This window comes from Porites lutea, chromosome 9, assembly GCF_958299795.1.
Source record: "Porites lutea chromosome 9, jaPorLute2.1, whole genome shotgun sequence".
Lineage (NCBI taxonomy): Eukaryota > Metazoa > Cnidaria > Anthozoa > Scleractinia > Poritidae > Porites > Porites lutea.
In genome coordinates, this window is record NC_133209.1 from 3,747,891 (window position 1) to 3,775,302 (window position 27,412).

At 38.7% G+C, this 27,412-nt stretch overlaps 2 protein-coding genes across 2 annotated transcripts; both read right to left on the bottom strand.

The window, feature by feature from the left end:
• Positions 1 to 1,372: 1,372 nt before the first annotated feature.
• On the bottom strand, positions 1,373 to 6,996 carry LOC140947308 (zinc metalloproteinase nas-15-like). The gene is made up of 9 exons (XM_073396371.1): positions 6,772 to 6,996; positions 6,390 to 6,563; positions 5,316 to 5,439; positions 4,779 to 4,870; positions 3,920 to 4,003; positions 3,317 to 3,459; positions 2,607 to 2,694; positions 1,904 to 2,018; positions 1,373 to 1,496 (listed from the first exon to the last, which is right to left on the bottom strand). The coding sequence occupies exons 1-8, from the start codon at positions 6,833 to 6,835 to the stop codon at positions 1,912 to 1,914; spliced, it is 876 nt and encodes a 291-aa protein (XP_073252472.1). The 5' UTR covers positions 6,836 to 6,996; the 3' UTR covers positions 1,373 to 1,496; positions 1,904 to 1,911.
• A 3,843-nt stretch (positions 6,997 to 10,839) lies between these two features.
• LOC140948162 (zinc metalloproteinase nas-15-like) lies at positions 10,840 to 24,859 on the bottom strand. Its single transcript, XM_073397385.1, has 9 exons — positions 24,730 to 24,859; positions 22,298 to 22,471; positions 19,118 to 19,241; positions 18,898 to 18,989; positions 17,033 to 17,116; positions 16,335 to 16,480; positions 15,322 to 15,398; positions 14,878 to 14,906; positions 10,840 to 10,877 (listed from the first exon to the last, which is right to left on the bottom strand). The coding sequence occupies exons 1-9, from the start codon at positions 24,791 to 24,793 to the stop codon at positions 10,840 to 10,842; spliced, it is 828 nt and encodes a 275-aa protein (XP_073253486.1). The 5' UTR covers positions 24,794 to 24,859.
• Between the last annotated feature and the right edge of the window lie 2,553 nt (positions 24,860 to 27,412).

Here is a 27,412-nt window from a genome sequence, read left to right on the forward strand (position 1 = left end):
TCGATCATCCCCGTCACTTGAAATCCTGCGTATCCTCCTGGGGTCTTGACTCCAGCATCGAGGATACCAATTACAAAAAAGATTTGCTAGTAAAGTGAGTTAAAGTCAATGTTTTAGAACAAGAGAATCTCCATATTTAGGTAAGACGTCTTTTAAATTGTCTGATTCAAAATTTGGGATAAACTGTGCCACTCAAATGTTTACCCTTTAATATATTTAAGGACACTGCACACATATGTCCATTGAACAATACCTCTTCTTAGCCTATAAACGATTACGTATTATCCTTTATTCTTTTATTTATATTTAACATAATTCTGTAAATGCCCTATATAGTAGTATAATTAAATATAGAATTGACTGGAATAGTGGATCCCGGTGAAAGAGTAACGTGGCTGCTAACATTCTGCAATACCGTAGAATTCCGAAAATATTCCCCTTCATGTATAAGCCCCTCCAAATATAAGCCCCCCAAACTCGTAACGCAAAAACCTTCCGTTAAATCGCCCCCAGAAATATAAGCCCCCTGGGGACTTATACTTGGAAATTTTCCCTCAAATACATAGTAAAAGAGAGCGAAAACGGTAAATTTCCCTCCAACTATAAGGCTAGCCCAATCGATTTTGAAATGTAAATTTCCCTCCATAGATAGGCCCCTCCGAATATAAGCTCTTCCAAAAATAGGCCCTCAAAAAGGGCCTTTGAAGAATATAAGCCTCGGGGCTTATTGTCGGAATTTTACGGTATCAAAAATGAGAAACAGTGATTCATCACCAGTTGAAACACCGAGAAAATAAGAGAGTTCATGATGCTTCTTGCAGATGAAGACAGTGACACTTATTTTTGTATTTTATTCAAGTTTTAATACCGAATTAACCTATCATTCCATCTGTTCAACTGTGCAAGTTTTTTCTAATTCGGTTGGTCAAACCGCCGAAAAAGGTAAATATTTCAAAGTGGAGGCCGTCAAGTATTCTTTGGTTTTTAGGGGATAAAAAGACACCAGTAAATGGAACAAGCTGATAACAAAGATGTTCAACACCGCAAGTAACACTGGGAGAAGCAGCTGTAGCAGCTTAATAGACAAGAACGGAAGTATTCAGGAATGTATCAAGAAATAAACTGACGAAACAGAATAAATAACACCAGGAGGTGAGCAGCAGTGTAAAAATACTCTGGACGAAGCAACTGGTTTCGAGGTATGTTTACGTTCAATTCTTTTGTCTGGGTAAAAAGTTGGCTAAACATAACAAAGTATGAGAAATTTATAGAGCATCGTGTTGGGTTACAGTGTGAATTCTGCTTCCTTCCTATCTCGGCCCATGAATCGAAAGTACAGCTCAGGTAACTAACAGATGAGACGGAATTTGTTTTTTACTTTAGTATCATTTATTTAAGACAGCGTGAATACACGGTCAAAGTCATGTGAAAAGCCTACTCAAAAATGCTCAACAAGAACTTCTTGAAAGTATGTTTAATTTCCAGCAGCAAATGGCCTGCAAAAGATTAAGTAAAAGATTAAATAAGAAAGGGAACCTGAACAAAAAAGAAGTAATTAATGCAAAACGAAAAGGAAAAAGAGAAAGGGTTGAAAGAACGGCACGCCGACAATTATGTTGTGTCCAAGTCATCTATTTCCCCCAACTATAGTTATTAAAGTGGAATGTTATGAAAACTGTTAGACTCCTTTGTTACTTGTTTTTCGTACCGTTTTTGAGGGTAAGCAAACTTAGTATATTGAGGTTACCTTTACGCTCATTTGTATTCGTCAGCATGTTCATAAATTATGCAAAGCTTACATGAAAGTCGGAGATACATGTAGACGCAGGTAAGAGTATAGCACCCTATAATTTTAATTGAAGTAAGCTTTGACAACAGAAAAGGGCCACAAACTGTATGTCACCTCTTTGATCAGCATCGATTGCAGGTCCTCTTGCAGTTATCGATTACGTATTTTTGGTTACTGCAATGTCTTGTCCAATATTTGCACCATCGGCTCTTGTCCACGCATGTACTTCCTATTAAAGGAGGAAAGTACGATTATCTTGAAGTTATGGTTAGTTAGCCGGCATCGCAGACGTAATTCAACCTCGGTGAGTAACGTCGGCAAAGCAGTGCCGATATCCTTGTTCTGGGCACCCAACGGGCTCAACGAGTTACCGGAAGTGTGTTTCGAATAGGCAAATCGACAATGGCATTTCAAACAGACCAACCATGGCGCGTACTAAACTCTGGGTACACAGGTGGACGCCCAGAACAAGGAGATCGGCGCTGTTTCGCAGATGGACTTGGCCAGAGTTTAGTTTCCTCTGTTAAACATGGCCTCATGATTGTGTTTTTCTCATCGATTCCTGTCATTTTTAGGCTCGATATGTGAAAGGAGCCACCAAAGCAGTCACCAAAGGCGGTCATTTTTAACAGATTTATTTACCCAAAGTGATATCTTCTTCCACAACTTTTCTCAGGCAGTATCACGCAGAGCACTTTAGTAATTTCCAAGGGGGAAGTGCTCCCTACCCTCCGCCCTGCCAACGCCCCCCGCCCCAGCCTCCTTCGTCCTTCATGTCCATCTTCAACTAAAATGCTGCAAGCTTGATGCCACCTACCAACGCCTCCGGCTCCACCACACTTGTAAAGGCGGTTCATTTGTTCTGCGTCTACTGCACTAATACCTCTCCGCTGACCGATTACAACCTAAAAACAAGAAGAAAGGGAAAACATTGGGACGATGAATACTAATGTTTGCTTCTTTTCTTTGATATTTACATGTATGAGGTTGTCTCTTCACATAACTATTTGTAATACAGTCATGCGTTTCAACTAAGAAAAATCACTTATTTTTAATTTCCTTCATAATGACGTTTTTAAATAGGTTTCATGTGAATCCTGATGCTAATCAGACCAGGTTTTGATCACAAGATTAATTTCAGGTGGATTTCTTTGGGATGATCATAATTATGGTTGAGTTATGGTGCATCAAAGTTACCGAAGTATCTTTGTCCAGTCTGTATTAGAGTTATCAAGATAGTTAATGGAACACAGAGGGAAACGCCCCTACAACATGACTGCTGAGCGTAAGACATGTTACAAGAGGTCAGCATGACAGCGATTGACTACAAGACGAAAAGTTGAATAACAGGGTAAAATATTGATATCAATGTCATTAAAATAAGTGTATCAACCCAAACCATTCAACATGGCACCGAGAATCTGCTTAGTGAATTGAAATAATGTTTTTTAACGACTTATACTGACCTGCTAATTGCTGTAGTGATCATGCATGGCTATTTACATGTGTAAAGGAATTACAACCTACCCCAGATTTCTTGGCGACGATCGTAGGTTTTCCATTTTTGCTAAAAGCTCTGCTCCCATAATGCATCACACTTCCGTAATCATACTTAGTTCCCAGCGAGTCAGTTGTTCCTCGGTGGTACGTATGGAAATTAAACTTGTATCCTATTAAGGTTGTTAAACACTTTGATGAGACAGTTAAATATTTTTAGTTCCTTCATAAAACTGAAGTAAAATCAATTCACACACTCCGGAGGTGCTCAACAAGGCTTTCTCTTTCCTGGGAGGCTTCACCTCAAGGTCTAACCCCTTACCCTTTTATATAACGTTTTTGATATGCCTTCTATTGACAAATCGACACCTTTCTCTTACCTAGCGTCAGGGGTAGAACTTTGCCCCTTGAAATATATTTCTTACCCCTTTATTGAAGACATTTTTGCGGACCGAATTGACGGATTTCCCTATCCTTTCATGCACTTCAACTAGAGAAATCCCTACCCTTTCATGAACCTGAGGTCTAAAACAGGTACCCCCCGTATAGGCTACAAGCTCTCTACCGAACAGACCAAAATGAGGAATGGGAAAAAGGCTAAGCCATTTCAGCTTTTTCGCATGCACAATTGACCTTCAATGATGTTGTCCCACATAATAGTGACGTAATTATCCCTGTCAGGACGTGACTGTTCGTGATAGAATCCCAATGCGTGCCCTGAGGAGATAAAAAAAACGATGAAATGGAAACAGTCAGAACAGGCCAATTCCGAGTTCCAAAAACTCTCGTTTCGAGACGAGGCTAAGTACTAAAACCTTTCTCATGTGAAAATGAGTTTTAAAGAGAGTAAAAAATCATTTTCATATCCATGACTTTGCACTTAGCCTCGCTTTGAAACAGAGACTTGAGGCAACTCGGAAACGGCCCATTTCATAGGCAGCTAAAGAATCATGAATAATTCATGTGCAATGCACAAACTAAAGAATCCATTTCCGAGTTCCAAAAACTCCCCCGTTCAAAACACGGCTAGGTGCAAAATCTTTGTTTCTGAAAATGAGTTTTGTTTGCATAAGAATAAAAAAAAATTTCGTATCAATGGTTTCGCACTTAGCCTCGCCTTGAAACAGAGGCTTTGGGCAACTCGGAAACGGTTTATTACTTATGTTTAAACTTCCAATATAGAAATGCAAGAAATTTATCTCCAACTTTTTGCCCAAAAAAGATTGTAGCAAAAATGAACCCATTTTTCAAAACAAGTTTCAAAGCAGATCTATAAACTCACAGCTCTAGTTTTCTTAAAATTAAGTTTAAATTTATTTAACACTCGGCTGTGCTAGGTATTTTAAACGTGGGAAAACACACCTACACTGAGAATTGAGAAGATTATTCGAAGCTATAAAAGCTTTGTTCTCGCAGGACTTTGATTTAGTCTGTGAGGTTGTCGACATTATTTCATTAATTATTCATTTATTTAGTTATTTTCTACACTTACCGATTTCATGAGCAACAACTCCCCGGTACCAGCACCCACGGGCGAGGTTTATATCCTGACGGTAACCAGTTTTTCCAACATAAGATGAGCAACTGCAAGGAAGACGAAGCAAATACCAGGTTTCACGTACAAAGTGTATGACTTTCACCCATTACAACCGCAAATAATATTACTCTCTTTTGACTGACAAAAACAACCAAAAAGATTAACATATAAAGTAATTAAATGTGTTGGTGGGAAAAATTTTGATGGTGGTTGTTTACGCTGGGCGGCAGGAAAACTAATGGGTACGAGGCTGACCTTCCTTGTGTCAAAAGCGAAGTATACGCAGGGGAAATTCGAGTCGATATTTGAACTCATGTCTTTTAAAACTGGGCATAAAACTTTACTGTAGTTAAGACGCAAGCGATTAAAATCTTCACACAATTACAGACCAATTGGGGATTAAATGCCGGTATAGCGGCTTATCTACGAGATCCCCCCTCCCCTCCCCCGGGTCCCCAGGTCGGTTTCACTAGTGCGATACCACGTAATTACCCTGAGCCAGGTTTAAAATACACATAATCCTTCTCATCTGTTCTCCTCTTGAAGCCAATGCAAGTCGAACTCGTCCATTCCTGCATTCCTGCTCTAATGGCGTCCATGGCTCTGGAATCTTGAGCTGAATAGAATATAGACAAAGAAAAAACATGATTAATGTAACTGCGGTATCGCCCCGTGTAAGGTAATCAGGATTCCAAAATACTGGAAATTTTTGCTTAGAATCCGGAATCCAAGTTTTACTGACAAGGAATCCTTAGCGTGCCATCTAAAATCCAAGCAGTATATATTATCAACAAATTTTGTTTCTTTCATTGTCGTTAAGCCAGATTTCGGGAGTTACTTTTTTTTTTTTTTTTTTTTTTTTGGGGGGGGGGGGTAGGGGAGTGGAGGGGAGCACTGGAACTCGCTTATGGTGGTAGACGCGTGATACCCACTCTTCTGATGGAGCTTTCTAATTCCCCCAGTCCTTCCGGCTTTGCCTTTACTTAAAATTAAAGATGGCGACTACATGAAATACTGAGCGCTTAATCGGAATAATCGCCAGGAAAATAGTGGATCTAGTCGGCCAAGTTTTTGTAGACAAAAAGTTTTATTTAAGAAAGGCTGATGAATATGGTTTTCCATTCCAATACATCCTCACCGTAAAGGGCCTGACTTCTTTAGAAAATGACCAACTACAGATTGAAACATTCGTTACAGTTGAATGGCCTCAGAAACAAAAGGACATATGATAATGATGATATTACTTTTGCATTCATACCGTCTTTTTTTTTCTTTTTTTTTTCCAGATTTTTTAATTGTAGCGGCTATCTATAGGACTGCACTGTTCTGAATAATCAATTACCTCTTTTTCTATTTTACAAATTAATAGTTTAAGATTAAACTGCAGTCGGTTCTTCGCTTCATTGTTCGTTCCGCCACACTTGAATGGAAATTTTTTTGCCCCAGATCAATTTTATATAATGGAAAAACTAATGACCCAGCACATCTCTTTCAAAAAAACGTGATATATCAACTTTAATATTGATAGAAGTATATTTCTGTAAAGAAACAAGAATTCAGACGTACCTAGACTTGGGTCGATGGAATAAACCAACTTGCCGTCAGGCCACTTTCTGTTTTCACTCAAGCCTCTTCCCAAGGGATTGTCTACATCCAGTCCCATTTCTGCCGCCATGCGTTGATCAGGCGTCAAAATCATGTCACCTTCATACAGGTCTGGATTATACACACCCTCATTCTCTACAACGCAAAACAAAAAAAAGCATGAAGCATGAAGACGGAGCATGAAATCCTGCCTAAAAAGCTGATAGGTGCACACAATATAATGAGATAATCAGGTTAGTAGAATACTCTCATTTATAAACGCTCTGTGTTCTTTCTGGGTGCCAATTACACAATCTAAAGCCTTAAATTAACAGGTAATCAGAGAAGTTATTATAATAGTTACCGTCAGGTGTTTCGGATGCGGCAGCAAAGGCTACGTACAATGCAAAAACGTACAGCCACTTCATCGTGTTCGATGTTTCTTCAAAGGTGGAAGCAATATGTGGTTTATTCGCTGAAGGACTAGAGCATTTATTGGAAAGGCAATGACGCCTTACGTGTGCAAATGTTTGAGTTGTCTATTTGATGTTTGTGATTATTGTTTAAAAGTTAGGCATATTAGATTGGCATAAGAAAACAAATTTGTGTGTATTTTTGAACATATGCTCCATCCAGATAAAACTTGATAAATTTTGAGTCTGATTTCACTTTCCCCAACTACTTTGACCTTAATTTCAGAATACTACTTGACTTCCAGAAAGATAGATTACTTAAAATTAAGTCGTAAACTGTGCTTGACAGTGACCAGGACGGTCCCAAAAGGTAAAACGGAGAAATTTCTTTGATCTAAAAGTATTTCAATTAACCCTTCTCCCAATAAGAACAGTTCATAATTTGTTTCCAGTAAAAGGACCTGAACAAGCTGCTGGAGTCCCCAGGTCATATCTCATTTATTATTTCACTTTTTTAACTAGCCTGTGTACGTATATAGATATTTTCTTCTGTTCGCGAGTAAAATCGCTTTAGTTTGTTTAGTTGTTATTGACACAAATAAACCCTGAAATTGAACTATCCTCGAAGAACGAAACAATAACTTTAAAATCGTTTAATCACGGTTAAACGCCGATTTATTGGCATTTTTGAACAATAAACGTTTTATTCTTACCAGTTGACAAGTGCTCCGGTTTAGAAAAAGCACTAGTCTTACAGAAGATGATAATTTTTGCGTAACACTTTAAGTGAATAGTGCACGAAAGTTTATTCAGCTTTCCAACCGAGAACCTCATGGTGGTTATTTGTGTCACGAATCGTTTGAACAAGATTTCAAACATTTAATATGTTTTATAACATACAATCTACTGACACTAAGATTTAGCCTCATTTTAAGGTATTTTTCCTTATTCAACATAAATTCACACGATTATCGTCCTATGTGTGAAGAAAAAAGATCACACGATTTGCAATCGTGAGATAACTAAACAGTTGAACTGAAAATATTGCCTGATTTAAAGTTTAGTTAACATCCAATAAACGACATTGATACATTTTACCAAAACTCAACTTAAAAAAGTAAATGAACACATTAGTATGCATCTTTCGATAAATACAAAACCATTTTAAAATGTCACTGTATCAAATTCAGATTCAGGCTGAATATTTTTGTAGGTACTGCAGTGGTTTCCTTATAAAGGAAACAATAGAAATTGTGCCAAATATAATCGAGCCTTGTTGAAATTTGACCAGCTTAAACTTTCCGCATTAACGTCCATTGACAACGAATAAATCTTTAGAACACAGTGAACAAAAGCGGAGATTAACAGCAGTTTACAGTGTATGACTCTATAAGATCATGTTCTTCCTCGCTATCTCCCTTTCCCACCAGTAAATTTTTGGAAAAGTTCGTCAAAGATACACTAACATCAGGAAGAACGCAGTAAAATAAAATGAATGCAGAAGCAAGGACTCAGTTTGTGTTTTGCTGTTAAAGGTGATCTCGCTCCCAGGGCAGTCGCGCAAGAAATGCGAGAAACAGGCAACACGTGAACGAGTTCAAAGGTTTGCCACCCTTGAAAGTCTCTTGGAGGTCCTAGTTATTTGTTATCAAGATAAATCCTTATTAAAAAGTTTTCATTTAATTGTGTCGGTTCCGTTGACAACTGCAAAGGTACTGATGTGCTAGTTGGTATTTTGGCTGTATGAGGGATTTATTTAAAGGGGTCAACCTATGATTTATTCGAAATTTCCTCATTGTTTGTATTATGGCAAAATAGTCATAGATAAAACTTTTTGTTATGTTTTGTTTAGACAAAAAGCTTTTCTAGGCTATACAAAAAGTTCTCGATTGTTTATTTTATTGCTAAACAGGCATAGAAATGACGCTTTTATATGTTCTGTATACTAGATACCATCCCTTCCGAGACTAAATTAAATTATATAAACATCGATTTTCACTGGGTTTTAGATAGTCGACGATATTGGATTTTTTCAAAGGGGTTAACCCATGATTTAGGTCAAAAATTTGAAATTTCTCGATCGCCTATTTTACCGATTGCTAAATAGGCATAGATATAATTCTCTTCATAGATAAAAACCTTTCTAGACTATAAAAAAAATTGACTTTATTGGGTAGTCGGCAGCAGTGGATCATTTAGGTAAAAAATTTGAAATTCCTTAATTTTTTGTTTAATGGCAAAATAGCCATAGCAATATCTTCTTGCTACGTTTTCTTTGGACAAAAATCATTTGATTAAGGTCAAAAGTTTGAAATTTCTCGATTGTTTATTTTACTGATTGCTGACATAGAAATAATGTTCTGCGTAGATAAAAACCTACTGTAGAAAAATATTCGATTTCAGATAGTCGAGAAAATTGGATTTTTTCAAAGGGGTTAACCCATGATTTAGTACACTATATGTTAATCAACAATTATTCCACGAGTGTGCGTTGGATATGAGTTGGCTAGCTATAATCATTTAATTTCCAACAAGCGCGAGAGGAATAATTGTTTTATTAAAAACGCCCACAAAATATCGAGAATTCCTCCCGACTTTATTTGTAAGAACAACCAGTCAGTTTCAGCTTGTTTTTAATTTTGAGCAGACGCGTACAGTTACCATATTGGAGAACATGGCATAATGGCTCATATACCATGATGGCTAAGCCAATCAGAGCTCTAGAATTGCGTTATCCAACGATTCAGATTTTAATCATGACGAATATACTGACATTTTGGTTACAAAGGAAGATGTAAAAATAAATGCACCTTACTTGAGTGTCGATGTATTTCCAAGCGAAAAGTACTAATTTGCTACTTTAGAAACCAGAAAGAAACTGCTCAAGTTAATTAAGGCATGGGTCCCCAGTTGTTAAGTCGAAAAGTGAGGATGTGGTCTATCTTTCGAATTGCATTAGCAGCAGCAGGTTGAAAACTTGTCAGACACATACAATGCTAGTTTTTGTCTATTTGGCCTACACCAAACCTGCAAATGAGGTCACGTGACTCGCCACGCCCAGAAAAGCTTTGAACTAAAATGGGCATACTTTTTCTTGTTTCCTAAATTTCTCTACTAGTTTCATAATTTTAAGGCCGTTAGGTATGTCATTTCTGCGCTTGGCAATGTCAAGTTTTTTTAACTGAAAAGCATGTTATAATGATACACTTGTGTTCGGAGACTGGGTACTAGTCGGAAAACCCGTTTATTTTCAAAATAAACGAGATATTTCAAAGTTGTTAAGCACAGTTTTGTAGCGGCTTTAAGTAAAATAAGTCTTGCTAAAAAGTGTGCCCATTTTTTCTTAAAGAGACTTTGTGGAGCTGTAAGGTCACGGACCTAATTTGTATAATATTTGCGTTTTCTGAAGTGTAATTTTTTGCAGTTTATAATATTCATTTTGGTATGTTGTGCTTCATTATAAACAGTTCACATTATTGACCACCACCATCATTTTTACGGGAAAATAGCTGTTGACACATGCCTTCATTCACTTAAGTGGGACGAGTCTTTTTTTTTTGTGGCAATAACTTCTGGGACTGTTATAAGGGACAGGGAAAAACTTGGCCAATAGTAATCTCGTACCCAGATCTCACTCTGTTTACACGTGGGAGATCTGGGTACGAGATTAGGCCAATAGCTGACGGACGCATGCTCAGTAACGATCCCAGAAACCATTTCCGAGTTCCAAAAAATCTCACTTTCAAAATGAGGCTAAGTGCGAAACCTTTGTTGTGTAAATGAGTTTTAGTTGCATCATAATTAAAAATCATTTTCATATCAATGGCTTCACACTTAACCTCGCTTTGAAACAGAGGCTTGAGGCAAATCGGAAATAGCCTATTTGGGACACGTTTCGACACCAGTCTCCTTCTCGTTCCTAAAGTGTCGAATTGGGGACAAAAATGCACAAAGAAAATCTCCTGAACAATTTTAAATGCTCTTTTATTTATTCATTCTCAGATAAATAAAACTTCTTTTTAAAAGTCACTCAGTTTTGTTTCCAGAGGCAAATGATCTGCAAGAAATCAAATACGCACATTTATTGAACTAAATACCAAGTCAAAGAGATTTCCGTGAAAGATAAGCGCCTAATTTATCTTTTGTTGCTTAACTGCAATACGTAAACATTGTCCTGTCTTTGCAGCTAACTCCTATTTTAATAGCAAACAAGAGAAAGTAAAAAACCAACGCCAGTTTTGGTGTAAACTTATCCCCTGGAATACTCTTAGGATAACCCCCATCAGGTCAAGACATGAAAAAAAAAAAACGAAGTAGAAATACAAAGGAAAGGAAATGAACAGAAAGCAAGGCGGTAAATACAAGTTGGTAGAATTACCCCTGTAACGCCACTTAACCTTAACTTTTTATGACGACATGTTAGGTAAAGAAACCAGTCGGAATAAGCCTGTACCATTGGGGAAAAATTGGCATGTGAATTTTCCTTACTAACATAGAGATGCAAGTACGTACTTTTGCTTCTCTCGGTCGAGGCTGAAGTAGCTGGCGCAATATAAAAAAACCTTGGTGTCCATTAAAAATGGATTATTACAGATTCATTCGATGAACGAAACAGAGGGTTGGTTTCTGGGAGCATTGAGGCTTCATAAAAGCTAGCCTGAGAAAACAGCCGACTTTTGGTGACGCTACCACTGGTTTCTCCGCCAAATGACGTCTGAGAAACGAATGCAGAAATTCCATACTGATGACGCGTCACCAGCCAGATCTGGGTAGTGACGCGTCATCAGTATGGAATTTCTGCGCTCGTTTCTCAGACTTCATTAGGCGGGGAAACCAGTGGTAGCGTCACCAAAAGTCGGCTGTTTTCTCAGGCTACACAGAAGCAAATTTAAAAAGTCGTATTCTATGCTCAATCCATTTTTTAAGGCCACTAATTGGATTCACTGATTGATCACTCATTGGAAAAACTGTAGTCAGAGAAATTGCAGATAAGAATTTTAATTAATGTAGTCTAAAGTGAATACTAACTTGCCACCTTTTCCGTGTGCTTAGCATTGTTCGCAGGTCTTTCTGCATCTTGCTCTCACGTCGCTGACAAGGCGGCAAAAGATCTTCAAGTGTGGGCAGAAACTGGTGTTGTCTCTGCAGCTAAGCCCTATTTTAACGGCAAACAAGACAAAGTAAAAGTCCATCGCCAGGTTTGGTGTAAGCTTATCCCCTTAAATACTCTTAGGATAATCCCCATCAGGTCAAGACATGAAAAAAAAAGCGAAGTAGAAATACAAAGTAAAGGAATTGAACAGAAAGCAAAACGGGAAATACAAGTTGGTAGAATCACCCAAGTAACTCCACTTGATTTTAACTTCTGTCACTTAATTGCATTTTTTTTGAAGAAAAATACCGTGTCTTCCCCAACCATGCGACACGCAAAAGCTACAACGCGTTGCCTGAAGTCCAAGACTAAGGTGATTACATCACCATACTGACAGGAAATAAAAATTCAATGATGTCACCGGCATGGACACGACGTGAGAAAGAGGGATAGCAGCGAGGAGGGGGGGGAAAAGACGAGGTCTGGGACCGAGAAACGATGTTCTCACAACCTGCAAAGCGGTCACCCAGCGTGGTGGTCAGCGGATAATTACAGTATTTTTCCCACAGTAAATATTTTTAAACTTTTTAGAAGCAAGAAGCGAACCTACAAAGGAAATCAGAAATGCTTAAAGAATTGAAAAAAATCATATCATGCATCTTTGTTTTTCTTGCATATATATCTTATATGTCCATAACATTTCACTTCGTTTATTTCGATCAGTCAACACCTTGAACCCAAAGTTAAATTCAAAACGATCCTAAAACAAATCACAAGTACTACTGAAAGCTCTGTACCTTGAAGCGACTTTAACTTTCCTAAGGTTTGCAGCAAAACACTGCTAGCTATACGGAGCTATATGTTGCATATTCCAAACTCTGCAAAGGGAAAATGTTTAACAGAAAAAGAAAACCACACACTATGTCTGAAAAGCGACATAAAATCAATAAATTTGCGAATTACCAAAATATAATAGTGAGAAACAGTCCCGCCTTCGACTGCCATGTTTTTGTTTTTTCTCAAGACTGTTGATCTATAGTTTTTGACGTAATGCGCATGATCAGTACACAAATCCGCTGGCCAGACCCTTGCTGATCGCTTTGCAAGTTGTGACTCATCGTGTGGATTTCATTTAAGAGAATATATGGGAAGTATCTTTCCCCCCCCGCTGAGGGATAGGGTTGATTTGGGAAACTGTGAGTAGTGGTAGAGGGTCAGAATTAAGCCCCGTTGGTGCCTTCCCACTGCCTTCCGCGTGCCTTCCCTTTATTGAGATGTACAAGTGTCTTCTTGCATACTAATTTAGTGCCTTCCGGGTGCCTTCCTGCGTACTAATTCGGTATAGGTTTATTGATGAGCGTCTCCTTTACACAATATGCACAATAGGCTTGCCCAGACTTGCCCGGTCTCTTTTAACCTTGATTGGCTCATGTAGAATCTGTTAAGTGTTCAAAATAAAAGCGGGCAGTTTTTGAAAGCGCTATCTTTCTTGCAATCACTTTGCTAGGAAACAATTTGTCGGAGTTCGCTTTTTTGGAAAAATCTGTTCACTTTTTATCACCATGGCTTTCGTTAAACCTTAACCCTAACCTCAACCTAACCCTAAATCTTGTAGTTTCACACGCCGTCAGTCAGTTAGTTATGCGAGGTCACAAGCTCACCGTTGAATACAAATTAGCTCTACAGTAAAAAAACCCAAGGGAGAACCTTGACGTATTATTATAAAAACAATTAATAACTTAACAAGGATCCATTGAAACATGCGACTAATAATTGCTAGTTATAAAACCAGACACGAGATATACAACGCGATTTGAAAGGAATGAAGAATTAATCCTCATCTTCTTCGCCCATGGAGTACGAGTAAGATTTGACTCGAAATTTCTTATGCCGACTTCGTTTCCTCAGCTGTTTGCCATGAGCATTATGATCATCCAAATAATTTAAAAATTGAATCCGACGCCTTTTGCGCTTCAGGCCTTGTTGTGGTGTGGTTTATACTGTGGGGGAAGGGGTCAGGAAAGCAGGATTTAAGGGTGGTGATGGGATGAAGCTTTCTATTTCAGGTTTTTGAGAGATTACCGCTTCTGTTAATTCAGGCGTTACGTTGAAGGGGTTGAGGGGAGTGGAGAATGCGTGCTGTCGTTGCTGTCAAAGAATCTTGTGTGCTTGATGTTAGTATAGGTAATAGCATGATTTGGAGTGATATTTGGCATAAATACCATGAGTGATATTTCGAAAATGTTATAGGTAATTTCACGAGCCGTTAGGCGAGTGAAATTTGTGACAATTTTGAAATATCACGAGTGGTATTTATGCCAAATTTCACGTACAAATCATGCTATTATTTGTTTATACTACTACCCGCTAAAGGTTTGTAATTTTCACATGTAGGTATTTCAAATTAAGCTGAAATACCACTGCCCTAAGCCAATCAAATTGCAGAAATTTCTCATGTAGTGGTATAAAGTCTGGAACACTGCTGATTATTTCTTCCGATCGTGTTCTTCTATTTAATTTTCTGTAAAAGCTTTTTCATCGGCTCGAAGATCGTTTCGAGAAAGCACATCATCCATGTTTCCCTGTATTTCTTGCCTAGCTGGAGGAAGCGGGACAGGCGAAAGAGTTTGCTGCTTCAGATATTTTAGAAGCTCTTGAGGAATATTTTTTTGAAACCATGTTTGGTTAAAACCTTCTTCGCTGGGCAAGATGTTTGTTCGCAGTGGCCAATTATCATGGGTAGGAGTAGTTTTCAGATCAATCAGCGGATAACCAAAACATCTTTTTACAACCTCTTCCCACGTTTGAAATACGACTTTTGGGAACTCTTTTGCTTATTAACTATCGATCTATTCAAAAATCGTAATTTTGAAGACAATTTCTCCGTTAACCACAAACCGCAATTTGTCGTTTACAGTAATGAATGACCAAACCTCGATATCTTAAGGTCTCTAATGCCACTTACCTCCGTCACCGCCGCCTCCACCACCACCAAGGTTACACCGTGACGGAATTTAAAGATTTGTTTTTACAGAGGAATTTAGGCCGTAGACGAAACAAGGACATCATTCTTCCAAGACCACAAACGAATTTTATCAGAAACTCCATATGTTTAAAGGAGCAATCGCATGGAACAGTTTAACGAACAAGGGAATAACGGCAAAACCTTGAAAGAATTTAAACGCTGTCTTACAGAATTTGACACCTGATAACATGAATTTCGAACCTATTTTAGCTGCAACTAAAAACATACATATCGGTTACAAATATTCTTAATAGTTTTTAATTTCTAATTGTAAATTTGTTTTTAGTAATTCTTATTTTTCTCGCAACTGTTGTATGCGCGACCCAACCAGTGATGTTGGTGTTCTTATCGTGTTAAAATAAAGTCCTTATTTTGTCTATCTTACCGCACTGTGATTTGTAGAGGAGGTTCATTTGCTCCGCGTCTTTTGAACTGATACCCCGCCGCTGACCAATGGTAACCTGTTAAAAAAATTCAAAACATCATGATCAAAAACCAGATTGCAACCTTTCCGCAGTACACTACTGTATAATGGCAAAAAAACTGATGAAACTGGGGTTTTACATTGTTCCAAAATTAATAGCTATCGGACAAAGTTTGCGTGTTCCGCTGTTAAGGACTACATATTTCAGGGCAGTTTTTTGCATAGACGGAGCGGTCATGTAATCCGGCTTCTGGAATTCGGAGAATTTTGGCCTGTGAAATCGGAAATCTTGGGCTTTGGATTCCGGATTTCCGCTCTTGGAATCCGGAACTCCGCTTACGATTGGAATGCGGTATCCAAGTTCCATTGACAAGGAATCCGAAATCCCGTAGCTGGAAACCGGAATCCACAGCGTGGGATCTAGAATACGAGACTGTCGTGGATTATCTTACATGTATGAAGGGAGCGGTCTCATTTTTAGCGAAATTCGTTGTATCGCGCTGTGCGCTTTGCAAACTTCGAACGAATTTTGCATTTTCTGTTCCGTCAATCATCTTAGCGGACCTCTTAGAAAACACATGTTTACTTGCACTAGGTCAAAAGGTCATGGTTTGTGAATCGTGATTGGTGGATTTCGATCCGTTTAGTTTGTTTCGTGTTTCAAGGTTCGTTGCTTTGTGATCGTCCTGTTTCGGGCAAAAATCGACCAGTTAAGATTGCTTCGCAGATTTTTCTGCTCTCTCTCATTCTTGTCACTAATGCAATAATAAAGCAACGTCTCCCTTCTTCCTTCGACAAATTAAAATTCGAAAAATTAAACCTAGCATTCGTTTATTATATACTACGAATGCAATAAAACTGACATGGAGCACGTTTAATAATTCTTAATCAGTGATGGTTAGTTAGTCTGAAGGCCGTGAAAAAAAAACTGACTGATTTTGTTCCACAGCTAAAAGTTCGAATGACTTCATACCTGAGGATCCGGCTTGGCGACGATCGTAGGTTTTCCATTTTTGCTGAAAGCTTTGCTCCCATAATGCATCACGCTTCCATAGTCATATGGACTTCCCAAAGAATCTATTGTTCCACGGTTGTACTTTTTGAAATTATGACTCTTACCTAAAGATTATTATACTTCGATTAAACGTATTAAATATAAAATAATCTATTAACTTAAAACATAAAGTATCATTAATTCAGTCAACAGTATGTAACACCTCATAACGGTAGCTCAAAAGACTCAAATCACTTCGATAGAAAGGAAGCTTGGTAATAATTTGAAACCTCGGGACGTACCAAGGCTCAATGAGTTTAAATAATTAGATAAAGTATAGTAATAGACTAGGACAAGAAAAGGGAAGTAGACTAGGTCGGCTTGTTAAACATGAGAATTGATGTAATTACAGCAAAATTTCCTAAATAATACGTTGAATTCACGGGAAAAGAAAAAAGGCCCTGCCCTACTGTTGATGTACCAATGCTAGGATCACATAAAAGTGTTCTATTTCTATTTCAATAAATTTAATTAGAATACACATTAATTATGACTGATGCAGAGCTGCAAACGTTGCCTTTTTGGAAGAAGTATAAATATTATATTTTTATAAAGAAATTCACTCGACTAAATCACATAATGTAAACTATATGATATGCTATTTTGTTCCAACTTACCTGTTTTGATGTTGTCCCACAAGATAGTGACGTAATTATCCCTGTCAGGCCGTGACTGTTCGTGATAGAATCCTAATGCGTGCCCTGGAAGCAAACGATCAAACTTGAATCCACATCATTCGGCACATGCACAGCATACAAGTACAGCGATCGCATTTGCCCGCTGGAATTTATATTTTATTATTAGAAATACGTGTATCGAAGAACCTCGCGAAGTTCGGGGAAGGACGCTCGTAAAATGTCAGGGATGGTAGGGCGGGACTGAAATTTCAACACCTGCTCTGATATTGGATCTGAGATGTACTCAATCTCCTTTTGGTTGGAGTTAATTCGAACCCAGGAGCAATCTCATTAAGCAATCTTATTAAGGATGATGTGCATGAGAATTATGAAAGTGATCATGACTTATGATATTATTTAACATGCGGGCATTCATCAGCACTGAATCTCTGTAAAAAGTACCACATCGTTTACGCAAGTGTACCATAGTTATTTGTGTGCATGAGAAACATAAACCCATGCAAGAGAGAATTTGTATGAAATGTCCACATACAAGTCAAGTGATCCCAGACTCTGTCAAATGTACACTTTCACTGGCCAAATAAATTGACAATTTGTCCTGATAATGGCATTAAACGGTTCCCAAGCATTACTCGCGCGCGTTGCATTGATGCAAAGACTGTGAATTGTGCGAGGTTGCCATTGCTTTCGATTCTAAATGATAAAAATCGCAGAGAATACCAACAGCTCTCGCGATATTTGCCAGATTGATCTCGGTCAGTACTGGCGTAAAAATAAAATGATCTTAGACGGAGAAAACAAGAGAGTATGGGGCCTAGAAAAAAGCGGAGTGCTGGGCAGCGGACTTTTCTTTTTTTCATGCTCATTGCGATAGTTTTTTTTAGTGTCCATTCAGAAAGGCGTTTAGGAAATTTCGTCTGGCAACAGGACATTCTCAAGAGTCTTTGGACATACAGAAGCTTAGCCGATCGATCTGGTATTGTTCTGGGAGTCGTGTATGGCTTACGAAAAGAATACACGACACTTGGAAAGTGGTAAAGGCATGAGTTTCTTCAACTCTGATTTGATTTTTGACTGCGACCTGTAGTTATACCGAAAAGTACGCAACAGGCCACTCGATCTTCACCGATCTGGTACACTTGAAATGTTCCTTGTATCTTTGCAGTATGATCGTAAAATTATGTATAAGAATTGATGTTTTTAAAATAAATTATTGCCTAAATATTCTGTTTATAATCTGGTTTCTTAATTTCTACTCGATAACATAATTTTGTTTTGCGGAACACTGAACCGAAGCAACGCGAATGAATTTTTTCATTTGCTGATAAGCAATTAAAAATTATGCTCAATTTAGGATAATCTTTATACTCATACCCAGTTGTGCGTTTTTTGTGACCGCTCAGGCGCTATTTGCAGGTATTTCTAGGTTTAAATAAGGCGAACAGAGAGATCAGTAATAAAATGTTTGTTTACAAATTTTGTTTGCCGAGGTAAACGTAAATACACGTAGGTAAATGTTGTCTCAAAGTAGGACAGAGCTGTAAATCTTATTCTTATAGGCTCCAACATAGTTGCCCTGGGATGACAGAACAGTTACAAATTTTTTAGCGCCACTTACAATACACTTCTAGAGATCTAAAAGTACTCTGGATAGCGTAAAAAGTGTTTTCAAAGCATTTAGGAGGAAACCCGTCGTTGGGTACCCCTGATAAGTAGATTTTCTGCAGATGTTTAAAGTCATTCGTGTCTTATAAAGTTTTGAAAACTTTGCCTTTATGCCTCATGTTCTAAACACATAGTTTTTACAGTTTTCGACTATGTCGTCCATGTTTTTCTACACTCACCGATTTCATGAGCAACAATTCCGCGGCTCCAGCAGCCTTGGGCGAGGTTGATATCTTGGCGCCTGCCAAGTCGTCCAACATGAGATGAACAGCTACATGACGATGAAGCAAAAGCCATTACAACCGCGCATTAAGAATATTATTACAATGACTATAAAATTACTGAATGCGATACAACGTAAAATTGCTGAATGCGATACAACGTATAATACGTATTTACCCTGAGCCAAGCTTAAAATTAACGTAAGCCGTCTCGTTTGTTCTTCTCTTGAAGCGGATGCAAGTTTTGCTTATCCATTCCCTCATTGCTGCTATGATGGCGTTTACGGCTTCGCCCTCCTTAGCTGAATGGAATATATAATATATAGATTTAGCCACGGCTAAAAGCGAGGCTTAATAAATTTATAATTTAAATCAAACAATAAACTTGTATTCCACAATTCAGTTAACTTTAGAGCACATTCGTGTGATTTTTCAGGGAAAGGCTAAGCGATTTTACAAAAAATAATTTGCAAACAGCCCAAGAGTGAACCAAATCTCACATCGAGTTGATAGCCTCATAAAAAGCTGGCAATCACCTTCGATCACTTTATTAAGAGCCATAATGGCTCTTGATCACCGTAGATTAATTAGGCCTGGAAAAAAATTCCGGCCGAATTTTTTGCGTTCGACAAGTTTATTTTACAAAATCTTGCCAACAAATCTGGGTGCGTGTAAACCAACCTTTTATAACATTTATACGTCACATCCGAGGTGAAACAGTACTATGAGGCACTGTTTTTATCATACAGACCTCGGACAACAGAATGCAGTATTTCACAATATTGCGATAAAAATTGCTATTCAGGACGATCGAAGCACGCGTGGGCTTTAGCCGTAAACCGTTGAAAAAATTTTCAAAATCATCTAAACGGCGAGCCGGTTCTGACTTATACAGTGCTAGCAGTGGCGAGTGTTTGAATGAACATTAACAGAGTTACGCTCCAACATAATAAAGAATTTATTATGTTTATTTTTTATTTTAAAACGGTTTAACGCGCGGCATTTTGAGTACTCCGGGAAGCGTTGTTTACTGAACGACTGAAGACAATCGGCACAACGATTAAAATTACAAGAGAGAGTACTAACAATCAATAAAAGAAATATAATTCGGTGAAACATATACAGAGACGACAATGTTCATTCAGGAAGACAAGTTTTAAAGTGTCTCTAAAACTCCTGAGTCTTCGAGCTTAAAGCTGAAGTTTATGTTTTACTCCGCCGGCTTCGCGGTGTTTGCTTTTTTCAAAGACGAACTCGCGGCAAGAAAATCGCTCAAACCTTTCTTTTACAGCCAGAATTATAACTAAATACTCTTTGAAACGTTTTCTTTCTATTTGCGGTGAGAAAATGTCTAAAGGCTTTTTAAAGATCTGTAAGCATATAACAAACCTGATAGTCGGTCAGATCATTGTCTCAAATCTTACAAACGTGCGTAAATAGCCGCATAAACTACGCTCGACTTCATTAAATTAGGAATAAAAAACAAACATCAAATACAATAATTACTTAGGCTTACCACTCGAGATGCAGCTCCTGACAGGTATCAAGTAAGGCCAGTATCGCTTCAGACTTTGCAACCCTCTTACGCATTAAGCAAGATGAAAACAAAAACGATGCCATCCGAAATCGGATTTCCGACTTTGACTCAACCAAAAACCCAATAAACAAACTAGCCATGAATAACAGAAGACTCCTCATAGCAGCTGAATTTCATTTTGTACATCCAGTGGAAAAAGAAAGTTAAAAACATCACAAGTTGACACAAAACTCTGTCAGCTTCAGCTGTCAAAGTAAACAAGATTCAAGATGCCGCATAAATTTTCCGCATGAACTCACCTGTCAAATTTTGACCAATCAGAGCATAAAAACTGGACGTAGAGCGTGACAAACGCGTGAACATGGCGAGAAAAGTCAAAAGCAACTTCCCTGTCTGTAGCAGCTGGCTGAATTTTCGCGTCCGAGGTCAGTTTGAAATCAAAATTTTAATTGTGCGGCACATAAACACAACATATTTCATATGAATTTAAAAAAAATTAAACTTGACCCTGCGATCATTTGAAAACCAGTACCTTGTCAGCGGATAACTTCAAAAAAACACTTGAACTCGATGGGTCGACACCTGAGCCCGTGATACAGTCAAGTGATACTGGTCAGCGGATACCTTACCAACATTGACGTGTATCAGTTTTCCTGTGCTCCGACCCCAAACTAGCTAGAAAGTATGAGACTGAACATTGATCGCGATCTAGTAAAATAATTAACTGGTCAGCGGACAGCTTCCAAATAAATCACGTCACCTCAATGACTTGACACATGAGCGCGCGATATGGTCATGGGATACTGGTCAGTGGCTATCCTGTTTTGACAGCTGTCAATTGACCATATTGTGAATGTCCAATTTAAAAGATGTGGACTTGGCAAGACACGCCTGAGACACCCCTCCCTTCCTTTTGATAGTCTCCCCTACCCCACCCGTACAATCCGTAGACGCGTACGTACGTACGTACGTACGTACGCTCGGTCAATCACGTGACAACCAAAGGAAAAGAGGTTGACCATAATCTATGGGTATGGGGCTTTGTCCCACGCGCGCTTCGCGCGCGTGGGAGCCCCGCTATTAAAAAAAAAAAACAGGACTAATTCAATTGTAGCAGAAGTTGTTAAGTCTTGTCCTTTGTACACTCTTTCCCCTATTCACGGGCACTCACTTATTAGCCAATAGGCCTGATTCAAACGTGGTGCTTCTTCCGTGCCGAAATCAATTCATCGAATTAAATTGGACTTAAGCAAGGCAGTAGCATGACGTTTGAAACCGGCCTTACGGATACCTCTTTATTTTGGAGTGGGACAGTTTTATTTTTCCGGGGGAAAGCCCTTATATTGTCTCTGGATTCAACCAACTTCCAAAAATCACCTTTTCAATTACTAAGGAATCTCACTAAGACTGCCGATGTCGACACGCACCAGACCTACAAAATGAAGTCCCGCGCTAGCCAACCATTGGCCAGCCACCTAGATCGATCCGGATTTTGGTGGAAATTTTCTGCTTCAAAACACTTACGAATAAACAAATAAATGGAATAGCAATCTACACGGTACATTTCCTTCAGAAAAATCGCGGTGCTATGCTAAATTAGGAATATTTAACCCTCCACGAGATTTCAGGGAATAAGGTGAATGCACGGGCACGCGTGTCATGACACGTCACGATTTCCATGTTACAATGTCACGGATATGCGTATATTTGGCACGCTTAGGCTTTTGTTTAAAGCAGTGTGCCCTAAAGCACCGCAATCGTGTCATAAGGCATCGTGTCGTAAGACATATTTGTTTAAAGAAACTGCGAATTCAAACGTACATAGACTTGAGTCGATGACGTAGGCCAAGTCGCCGCCAGGCCACTGTCTGCCTACAGTCGCGCCTCTTCCTAGTGGATTGTCCACATCCAGTCCCAATTCTGCCGCCATGCGTTGATCAGACGTCAAAATCATGTCACCTTCATACAGGTCTGGATCATACACACCCTCATTCTCTACAATGAAAACAATAAAGTTCTGAATAAATAAACCAGCTCAAACACCAACATGACGTCACCCATCAGAACCTTTCCGGTCCCAATTTATTTCCGGAGATAAGCGAAATTACGATTTGGAAATAGCTGGATATACATTTCCCCTCTATACACCCGTCCCAGTGCTGGATGTTTCGTCCATAGGCATACTACTGTAAAAGATTAGTCTACATGGCGAATATTTTGTTTCTACCCGGCTATTTCTTTGCTTCCCCGGTCACTGTCGGGCGTGTTTTTACATACCCGGCTTATTTTTTGTATGTTTGATGCAAGGAAAAACTCAACATCGATTACAAAAAAAAGCAAAAAAAGATTAAAACACAAGACAGAAGGGGCTGAACTTTCAGGAGAAAGATTCCTTTGTTTATTGCAAGACTCTTTTGAAGTTTTACTTGATATTGTTGTTGTTTGTTTGTTCGTTGTTTCGTTTTGTTTTTGTTTTTCTTTGTTTTTTTTTTGCTGGGCACTGGGAATGATTCACTAAAATAAAAGGAAGAAACTTACTAACTTTAGTTACGTTGCAATTCTCTATATACAAGTTCTACATTCCTGTCTGAATTAAGGCATGGCTTCCTGTCATGGAAATTTAGATAATTGACGATAGCAGATACTGAGAAAAAGCACTATGGAAAATTCGAGAAAATTAACCGAAATACTTTTTTTTCTTCCGCAAAACCGGTAGATGTCGATTCCACTGGGTCTGTTACAGAGGGGTGTTATGATTTAGCCGCTTCGCGCTCTTTCTGGATGTCTAGATCTTTTACGTAGTCTTAAGGTGACTCGACCCAGTTTTTTTGGGGGGGTACCATCCTACTTTGAAGCTCTCTGGTATCTCCACCTTTACTTTTATCGTAAGTCTAACACATAGAATGGATAACATATAGATCAATCTACAATATAACATAAAATTTTTGGCGATCGGAGTAAATGTCACGTGGTTATAATGCCACGCCCCTTTGAGGTCTGAGTCGAAAATCTGCTGTTGCAGGCATTTTTTCGTGAAAATCTCTCGGCTACACATAGCGCGCATTAGTGCCTTGCGCTGAACAGAGTTTCACCAAAATCGCAAAGACCCAATTCGAGAAATTCAGCGGTTTCCAAATTTAGGTCATAATTTATGCGAAAATGATAAGCAAACTTTACACGGATTATATCTAAAAAACTATGAGACTTATCCCTTTATTTTGGGCATCGTTATAACAGATGGGTCCTTGAAAGTCAGCAAAACGCTTTAGGGCCTTGTAAATGCGCGCGATTTCGAGCAAAGCAAACACAGAAATTATAGTTTTCGCTATTTGTTGACGTTTATCAGCGTTTAAGAGTCTTTCTCGGTGAGCATTCGGAAGTCAGCCAAGCGCGGTCATTGCACGCGTGCTGAACAAGAATGCTGTATAATGACAGACTAGAAACAATAGACAACTCCCAAAGCACAAACTCAGCCAAAACGCTAAAAATCTTCAATGTTTACTCAAGTTTGGGCTTATAGAAGATAATGTCACAGTTTTTCAATGACCACGAAATTCAGAGTCCGGGTAGTTAGTTAATCAATTGTGGCCCTGAAAAAATTTGAAGGAAAAAAAACTACGAATTTTTAAGAAAATGCTTTTTTCGTGAGAAAGACTCTTAAACGCTGACAAACGTCAACAAATAGCGAAAACTATAATTTCTATGTGTTTGCTTTGCTCGAAATCGCGCGCATTTACAAGGCCCTAAAGCGTTTTGCTGACTTGCAAGGACCCATCTGTTATAAGGATTCTCAAAATAAAGAGATGAATCTCATAGTTTATTAGATATAATCCGTGTAAAGTTTGCTTATCATTTTCGCATAAATTATGACCTAAATTTGGAAACCGCTGAATTTCTCGAATTGGGTCTTTGCGATTTTGGTGAAACTCTGTTCAGCGCAAGGCACTAATGCGCACTATATGTAGCCGAGAGATTTTCACGAAAAAATGCCTGCAACAGCAGATTTTCGACTCAGACCTCAAAGGGGCGTGGCATTATAACCACGTGACATTTACTCCGATCGCCAAAAATTTTATGTTATATTGTAGATTGATCTATATGTTATCCATTCTATGTGTTAGACTTACGATAAACGTAAAGGTGGGGTTACCAGAGAGCTTCAAAGTAGGATGGTACCCCCCCCAAAAAACTGGGTCGAGTCACCTTAAACTAGAAAGTAGAGATCAAAAAAACGTGATACAAATTTGTCTTACCCTCTGGATTTCCGGACGCAGCAAACTTCACGTACAATGTAAAGGCTACGTACAACCACTTCATGGTACTCAGCGTTCAGTCTTGTTCACACCAGGCTGAGCAACTTGTGGTTGATTCGCTAAAAGACTGGAAAATTTATCGGAAAGGCTTTCATCTCACCTGTGCAGATGTGAAACTTATCTGTTTGATGTTTGCGTTTAAAGTTCAAATGTGGTGCAAATTGCTTTCTACCATTGTAAAACCCACACATTCCGCTCATTCCTCCTCCCTCCCTCGTATATAAACAGGAAAAAAAGTATTTAAATTTAAAGTATTGTACTAGAGAGATTTAATTGAGCGCCTGAGTTATTGCACTGCGTTTTTTTATTGGGTGGCAACGACAAAAAAATAAGGACGTCCCCACCCTGAACCCCCCCACCCTACCCCAACCTTATTCACTATTTTACGGTTTTTTTCTTTTTTGAAGTCATCCTAGGTAAATATTCACGGAAAGCTGCATTAGTTTGTTTAGCTTATTGACATGAAATTTCGTTTATCGACATTGAAAAACTTGCGCGTGGGTGCTGATGCGTACGGTCGGTCGTGTTTCCCTGTGCATTAGTTTGTTTAGCTTATTGACATTAAATTTCGCTTATTGACATTGAAAAACTTGCGCGTGGGTGCTGATGGGTACGGTCGTGTTTCCCTGTGCATTAGTTTGTTTGGCTTATTGACATTGAAACACTTGCGCGTGGGTGCTCATGCGTACACTCGTTTCGGCTTCTCGCTGTCAAGATGAGGACGAGGCACTGCTATCACTGACATTTCTCACACTACGTTCTTGCTCTGAAACTCCGTTACTCCAGTTTCTTCAAATCTATCTTTGCTTCCCCGAGCTGCCTCTTCAGCTCTCCAATGCCTTTTTTCAGCGATTTTACAGGCATTAGAAATTCGAAAATCTTTCGTCAGTAACACTTAAAATAAAGAGACATGTTCTGCTAGCACACGCACATACGCAAAGAAGATGAAATCTTGTTTTAAAAAACCGTTATATACGTTATCTCCTCAAGTCAACGAAGTATTTTGAGTTAATATATTTATTATTTATGTGTAGCTCTACTTGTTATCGAAATTTGTGTAATTATGGTGAAAAAACATCCTCCTAAACAAGCCAAACACCTCGTGGCCGCTCATGGCGCTGAACAAGATCTCCAAAACCGACGAAGCACAAGCATCCATGGACACAGAAGAGCTTGTCTCCTTTAGCGAACAGTTCAAGAAATGCTGAAATTTAAAGTACGAGAATCGATACTATGATCGCTGTTTGAATCAGTTGTGATTGCACTCACGGCGAGAATGGATGACGTGGTTCAACCGGTTGCTTTCATCAAAGTAAGTTTGGAGTTTTCCCTACAAGACATTGAGAAACTTAGGCCCCTTGCGTCTGAGCTAGAGGAGGGTAAGGACGAGATCGATCAGTTAAGATCATTCCTCTGAAATGGAAGCTACACTGAGATTTTTGTCACACTTTCCTTATGACAATTAATTACATGAAACGTAGAAATGAAATAAAAAAATGGGGGTCCCCATGCTTACTATTGAGATATGATGGGTGAAAATACCCCCCTCTTCATGAGAGTATTTGTAGTCAATAAGGCCATTTGCACGATGACATCACTTTACTACTACGACCAGAATCCTTCAAGGTTTTTCTTTTCAACGATAAAAGTAAAATCACTCGGCTAGTAAACCCCCTGCGAGAATTTCTACATCCATTGTTAAATAAATAAGTTGGTTGGTCTAATTATGCTAGAAGAAATACAAGGCCACACATGTACAATGTTTTTAAAAAAATCATCTTATGAGTTGTTAGTGACTCGCAATAGTGATTTTACACGGTTTGTTCTCATTCTACTCAGCGATAAATTTTCCTTCTCTTTTACAATTTGACGTCAGAGTCTATTTAGGCAAAAGTAATAACGTCCAGTTATGCTGCTTTGAGGTCGTTTGAGCCCTATATCGTTTTAGTAAAATCCTTTGCTGTGTAGCTTTAGTTTAAAATTCATATTTTTTTCAGAACAGTCGTTTTACGGACATTATTCGACATTAGATTCTCATACAAACACTGTATTTTCTCACGGGTTTGCCTACTGGTCAAGATGGCGTCGAGAACCGTGACAAGGTCTATTATCGTTCCTCATAACTAACACGTCTTCGGAATACTTTCAGCAACTTTTACCTGCATTTCCATACCTTCCTGATTTATCGCCTTTTTAAAAGTTTTCCTTACAGCGTATTTCTCAATCATTTAAACTGTTAAAAACTTCGAAAATAGCCCATTCTATCAATTCTATGGCGACGGCCGCCATCTTGGAAAAATGATGCGGAGTAAAATTATATATTGCAAAACAGAGGAATGACTTTAAATTCATATCTGGCTCAACAAAAGCTTAAATCGGCCGGAGTACCTAGAAAATCAGTCGAAAAGAAACAATCTCCATATTAAAGGGACTGCCGAGAGTGAGAGGGAGACTTGGGATGAAGTGGAATCGAAAAGACGTCATCATCAAGGCCAAGTTTTGCCTGGATATAGACATTGAGAGAGTTCATTGTGTGGAGCGACGAAAGAAGAAAGGCAGTGCCATGCAACGCAAATGAACCACGCATAAATGTGCCGTCTTCGCGACTGGAAGCAACGAGAAC